The following is a 6,540-nucleotide window of genomic DNA, read 5'->3' as shown; positions in this document are numbered from 1 at the left end:
TTTCTGTGCGAGGGCTTTCTCTAGTTGCAGCAAGCGGGGACCGCTCTTCATCGGGGTGCGCAGGCCTCTCACTATTGCGGCTTCTCGTTACGGAGCACAGGCTCCAGACGCGCAGGCTCAGTAGTTGTGGCTCACGGGCCTAGTTGCTCCGTGGCACGTGGGATCTTCCCAGACCAGGGCTCGAACCCATGTCCCCTGCATTGGCAGGCAGATTCTCAACCACTGTGCCACCAGGGAAGGCCCCCCACTGCTATATTTAAAATGAATAACAAACAAGGACCTACTGTATAGCACAGGGAACTCTGCTCAATATTATGTAACAACCTAAATGGAAAAGAATTTGAAAAAGAATAAATACATGTATATATATAACTGAATCACTTGTCTGTACACCTGAAACTAACACAATATTGTTAATCAACTATACTCCAATATAAAATAAAACTTAAGACGAAGTTTATGTTAATTGTTGACAAGGACTTACAATTACTCTTTCATTATTTTCTGTTGGTTGTTGTTGTTGTAGTTCCTTTGTTTTTGTTTTTGTTTTTTTGGGTTTTTTTGATGTGGTATGAATTCACTCTTTTTTTTTTTTGCGGTACGTGGGCCTCTCACCGCTGCAGCCTCTCGCGTTGCGGAGCAAGGCTCCGGATACGCAGGCCCAGCGGCCATGGCTCACGGGCCCAGCCACTTCACGGCACGTGGGATCCTCCCGGACCGGGGCACAAATCCGTGTCCCCTGCATCGGCAGGCGGACTCTCAACCACTGCGCCACCAGGGAAGCCCTGAATTCACTCTTTTTCTGTATCTTTTGTGTGACTACAGTGGAGTTTTTCTTAGTAGTTTCCATGAAATGTACATAAAGTATACTTAAGTTAATAATAACTAATCTTTAATTTTATAAAATAACAATTTTAGGTACATTTTATATATATTTCCTCATTATTTTATGTAAACAATATATTATCAATCTCTAGAAAAATATTTGTGTATACACATACAAATATATACAAATATGCACATATCTATATCTCTCTCTATATATCTCTACATACAAATATACATATGTATACATATACACACGTGTACTGGAATTTTTAATTGATATAAAACATTCGCTATTATATTTAAGGAAATAGCTTGATTTTCTTCTTCAAATCTGTATTATCTATATAAGGAGTTCATGGTAATTTTTTTATATAGGCTTCTCTCATGTGTTAGATTTATTTTTATTTATTTTACACTTGTAAAATTAGAGGCTTCCTTTTTATGTACTTTGTAACTGCTTGGAATGTGTCTATATGAATTGTGTACTATATGCTTATGTTATACTCTTTACAATATTTTGTCGTCTTATTTTCTGTAACAAATTTCCATTGATTCTTGGGCTTACTAAATATACATCCATATGCTCTGCAATTGGAGATGATTTTAATCCTTTTCCAATGGTATTTTTTTTACTGATACCTCAAAGTGTTAAGTAAGTTGGGGGTTCATGTCTCCTAGTGATCTCTCTGACAATGAGAGGAAATTATTTATTATTTCTCTGTAGGTGAACTAGTGTTGAGGGTCTGTAATAATTCTTTGAGTACATATGCATGAATATCTTTTTTATTTTATTTCAAGATACTTTATTTTAAACAGGTCACAACACTAAGCTTCTGGCCCATTCTGCCAATGCACAAGCTACAAATGCTTGCTCAGCAGTTGAGGGGCATGCTTTAGTAGCATGTTTGAAAAGTGAATAAAAATCCATATAAAACAAATATTCAAATAGTTTCCATAGGAACACAGCTAAGTGTGACCCCATCGCCTAGTCTTCCACATTGTTGCATCTGTGCCAACCCTATTCACACAGACATCTCAAAACTCACAGTAATTAAGTTAAATGGTCCCCCCCAAACCCTTAAATCAAGCTAAACTCACAGTTAACAGCTACAGGAATGGTATCTACACATTAATAGGAGCTGAAGCACAGGCTGCTGGGTGCCATTTCATTCCACTCTCCCAAGCACATGACACAGGCACAGTGCCAACATCCTGCTCCTCTATGCTGGGTGGGAAATCGTGGTTCTGGATTTGCTGCATCAGATGCCATGTTGGCCCTGACATCACATAGTAGATGGTCGGTCTCTGGAATCCACTGAAAGTGGAAGCAGCAGCGACAGTGTAAGCACCCATGTTCTCAAAGAGCATCCAATTGCCCACATGCATCTCGGGCAAGTTACAGTGCTCAACCAGGCAATCCAGGCCATCACAGGTCTGTCCCGAGATGCTGGATGAATAATACTTCTCATCTGGTTTGGGTCTCTTCTGCAGAAGAGGCTTCACGTGTGCATTTTCGTAGAGGATGCAGTTGAATGATCCATATACTCCATCATTCACATAATACATAAATGTCTGTTCACTTGACTCATCTTCATCATCAGAGCCTGTTTTTTCCTTTAATACGAGTTTTTTGGCAATGATATTAACTGCTAGCATGAAAGCTGATTCAACGTAGTATTTGCCCGGCTCAGCTATGATTCTCACTCCAGAGTCTGATGGAAAATACTTGTCCAACGCTGGGTTGATTACACTGGTGATCTCTTCAAATTTAAGCTTTACATCCTCAGATTCAGGAAAGCCACCACCAATATCAAGCAGATACATGTCAAAACCAACCTCAGCTCCCATGTCAAAGACACAGTGGGCATCAGAGATGGCCTTCACAAAGATCTCCAGATCAGTACAACCACCTCCCACGTGGAAGCTGACACCAATGACATCAATATCTAGCTCTTTCGCCCATTCCAAAAGAAGCCTGCTGGTTTTGAGTGTGGCATCAAATTTGACACTGAGGCGACAGACTGCTTTGGAATCATCAGTGGCAATCTGCAAAACCAACTTGGCCTTTGGATGTGCCCTGGCAACTTTCATCAACTCAACTTCACTATCAAAAGTCATCATCTCGGGCTTCCCTGGTGGCACAGTGGTTAAGAACCCGCCTGCCAATGCAGGGGACATGGGTTTGAGCCCTGGTCTGGGAAGATCCCACATGCTGCAGAGTGACTAAGCCTGTGAGCCACAACTACTGAACCTGCGTGCCACACTACTGAAGCCTGGGTGCCTAGAGCCCATGCTCCACAACAAGAGAAGTCACTGCAATGAGAAGCCCGCGCACCGCAACGAAGAGCAGCCCGCATGCAGCAACGAAGACCCAATGCAGCAAAAAATAAATAAATACATATACACATACATACATAAATTAATTAATTAATTTAAAAAACCCAAACAAACAACAAAAATGTCATCATCTGGACTCCATTATTGGCAGCGTATTTAATCTGAGACACTTGTTCACAAGGATTTGCATAGATAATCCTCTTCGGAGGCACCCCGAAACTCTGCACCAACTGGATTTCAGTCTTGCTGGCATAGTCAAATCCTGTCCCTGTGGCAGCTAGGGTCTTCACTATGGTTCTGCTATCACTGCATTTGACTACATAAAAGGGGGTGACCCGAGGAAGAGCTTTAAACCATCTCAGATGTTTCTTTAGAATGCCTCCCAGGTCTGCAACATAGAAGGTATCCTTACCGTCAAAAGAAGAAACTTCATTTTTTGGTCCCGGATGTCCTTGGCAGTAAAGCCTTCATCCAAGAAATTGCAGTCAAACTCTTCATTACTAAAGTTGTTCATGGTTTCTTGATATCTTTCTGAAACAACAAAATGGGAAACTAAGAGATGAAATTTAAAGAAATTATGCCAGCTTTCACAAAGGCAATTGAATTCTCCAGGAATTCCAAGTCCTGCTGAAGATACGTGTGCCCTCGGTGCAGCAGTGAAAATGTTCTAACAAACGCACAATCTGCTGTACACCTTAAAGTGTCGGGCACCAAGGGCTGACCCCATGGAGATTAGACGCCGTTGCTGCCGAGCGTGCAGGACTGCCGAACGCCCTGCCGCTGTCCCCGCTGCCCGTCAGCCGCCCGCCCAGCCACCCGCCACCTCGCTCCCTCCCATGGAGAATCACCGTCCCGAGGTGATGCCGGAGGGCTGGCAAAGGGGCGGTGGCAGCGGAGGCTGAGGGGACTGACCTCTTCTTTAATTTTATAATTATTACCTGTAGAATTCTACCATGCTCCTTTGTCTGTATCTGTCACTTTCATTACATGCCTTTCCTAAATTTATAAGCTGATTATATTAATGTATTTCCTAACAACCAAAACATTGGAGTTTTGGTGTAGAATTCACTTTATCTTGCTATAATTTTTTTTCTGAAGTTAGGTTTATTAAGGTATTATTTATATTTTTTAGTAGGTTGCCTTTTTATTTTGTTGATGTTTCCTTTGATGTATATAAGCTTTTGAGTTTGATGTCCTCCATTTTGTTATTTTGCTTTTGTTGGTTTTGATTTTTTTGTCCATTTCAAAATATCATATCCAAGACCTAGGTCAAGGAACTTACTGCCTTTATGTGTTCTTCTATGAGTTTTATGGTTTTCCATCTTCCATTCAAGTCTTTAACCCTTTTAAAGTTATTTTTTCTGTATGGTGTAAGATAGTGGTCCAGTTTCATTCTTTTGCATGTGGCTTCCCAGTTTTCCCAACATTTAATAAAAGAATTATCATATTTCTCAATTGTATATTCTTGGCTTCACTGTCATAAATTAATTACCATATATGCTTAGATTTGTTTCTGTGCTATTGTTTCCATTGATCTATGTGGGTTTTTTTTATGCCAATGCCATACTGTTTTTATGACCATAGATTTGTAATAGAATTTGAAATCTTGAAGCATGAAGCCTCCAGTTTTTTTCTTCTTTCTCATGATTTCTTTTGCTATTTGGATTCTTTTGTGGTTCTGTGCAAATTTTAAAATTGTTGCTTCTATTTCTGTGAAAAAATGTTATAGAAATTGTGATAGGGATTGCATTACACCTGTATATTACTTTGAGAAGTATGTACATTTTAATAATATTTATTCTTTTAATTAATGAGCAAATACTATCTTGACATTTATTTTGTTGTCTTCAATTTCTTTCCTTAATGTCTTGTAGTTTCCAGGATACAGGTCTTTCACTCTCTCAGTGAAATTTATTCCTAGGTGTTCTTCTCATGCCATTGTAAATGGAATTCTTTTCTTTTTTTCTTTCAGATATTTTGTTGTTACTGTACAGAAAAGCAATAGATTTTTTTATGTTGATTTGGTATCTTCCAACTTTATTGAGTTTATTTATTCTACCATTTTGGGTGTTAGTCATATATAAGATCATGTTTTCTAAAAAGAGAGAAAGCTTTACTTCTTCATTTTGGATGCATTTTTATTTCTTGATTTTGTTTCAGATTGCTCTGGCTAGGACTTCAGTACTGTATTTAATAAGAGTAGTGAGCATGGATACCGTTATCTTGTTCCTGATTATAAAAAAAAAGCTTTCAGTTTTTTTACCAATGTGTACAAATTTAGTTGTGGGTATTATACGGTTTTATTTTGAGGTATGCTCCTTCTGTTCCCAACTTGTTGAGAGTTTTTGTCACAAAAGGTGTTGAAGGGGCTTCCCTGTTGGCGCAGTGGTTGAGAGTCCGCCTGCCGATGCAGGGGACACGGGTTCGTGCCCCGGTCCGGGAAGATCCCATATGCCGCGGAGCGGCTGGGCCCGTGAGCCATGGCCGCTGAGCCTGCGCGTCCAGAGCCTGTGCTCCGCAACGGGAGAGGCCGCAACAGGAGAGGCCGCAACGGGAGAGGCCGCAACAGTGAGAGGCCCACGTACCGCAAAAAAAAAAAAAAAAAAAAAAAAGGTGTTGAAGGTCAGTGTCTTTTTCTGCATATACTGAAAGGATGATATATTTATTCTTCACTTTATTAACATTGTATATCACAATTATCGATTTATATATATATAATTTTAACTGATTTGTATATTATACTATATGTAGATTAAATATAATATAGTGTGCCATTCTTCCGTGGCAAGAATAAATTCCATTTAATCATGGTGTATGATCTTGTTAACTTGCTGCTGAATTTGTTTAGACTTTTGTATTTATATTCATCAGACCTATCTGCCTGTAAATTTATATTCTTGTAGTGTTCTTTATCTGGCTTTGGTGTCAGAGTAACACTGTCCTCAGAAGGAGCTTGTGATTCACTCCTCAATTTTTTGGGAAGAGTTTGAGAATGATTGGAGTTAATTATCTTTTTAATGTTTGGTAGGATTCACCAGTGAAACCATCTTGTCTTGGGTTTTGTCAGGAGGTTTGTGTTCATTGTTTCAATGTCCTCATTTATTATTTGTCTGTTCTGACTTTCTATTTTTGATTCAGTCTTGGTAGTTTCCACACTTCTGGGGTTTTATTTATTTATTATAATTTATCAAATTTGTTGGTGTATAATTCTTAATGATATGATCTTATGGTCCTTTGTATTTCTTTTATGTCTCCTCTTTCATTTGTCATATTTTTTGACTTCTTTTTCTTTTTTCCTTGGTTAGTCTAGCTAAAATTTCATCAATTTCCTTTATTTTTAAAAACACCAATCTTTAGTTGCATTAAACTGTAAAT

At 39.0% G+C, this 6,540-nt stretch overlaps 1 protein-coding gene across 1 annotated transcript; it reads right to left on the bottom strand.

The window, feature by feature from the left end:
- Positions 1 to 1,950: 1,950 nt before the first annotated feature.
- LOC115864549 (ornithine decarboxylase-like) lies at positions 1,951 to 3,679 on the bottom strand. The gene is given in 3 exon segments (XM_060293709.1): positions 1,951 to 2,955; positions 3,303 to 3,598; positions 3,601 to 3,679. Coding segments are annotated over 3 exon segments (1,380 nt in total).
- Positions 3,680 to 6,540: the final 2,861 nt, after the last annotated feature.

This window comes from Globicephala melas, chromosome 2, assembly GCF_963455315.2.
Source record: "Globicephala melas chromosome 2, mGloMel1.2, whole genome shotgun sequence".
In the NCBI taxonomy this organism is placed as follows: Eukaryota; Metazoa; Chordata; class Mammalia; order Artiodactyla; family Delphinidae; genus Globicephala; species Globicephala melas.
Note: the sequence above shows the minus strand (reverse complement) of the source record. Positions and strands in the feature narration are given on the sequence as shown.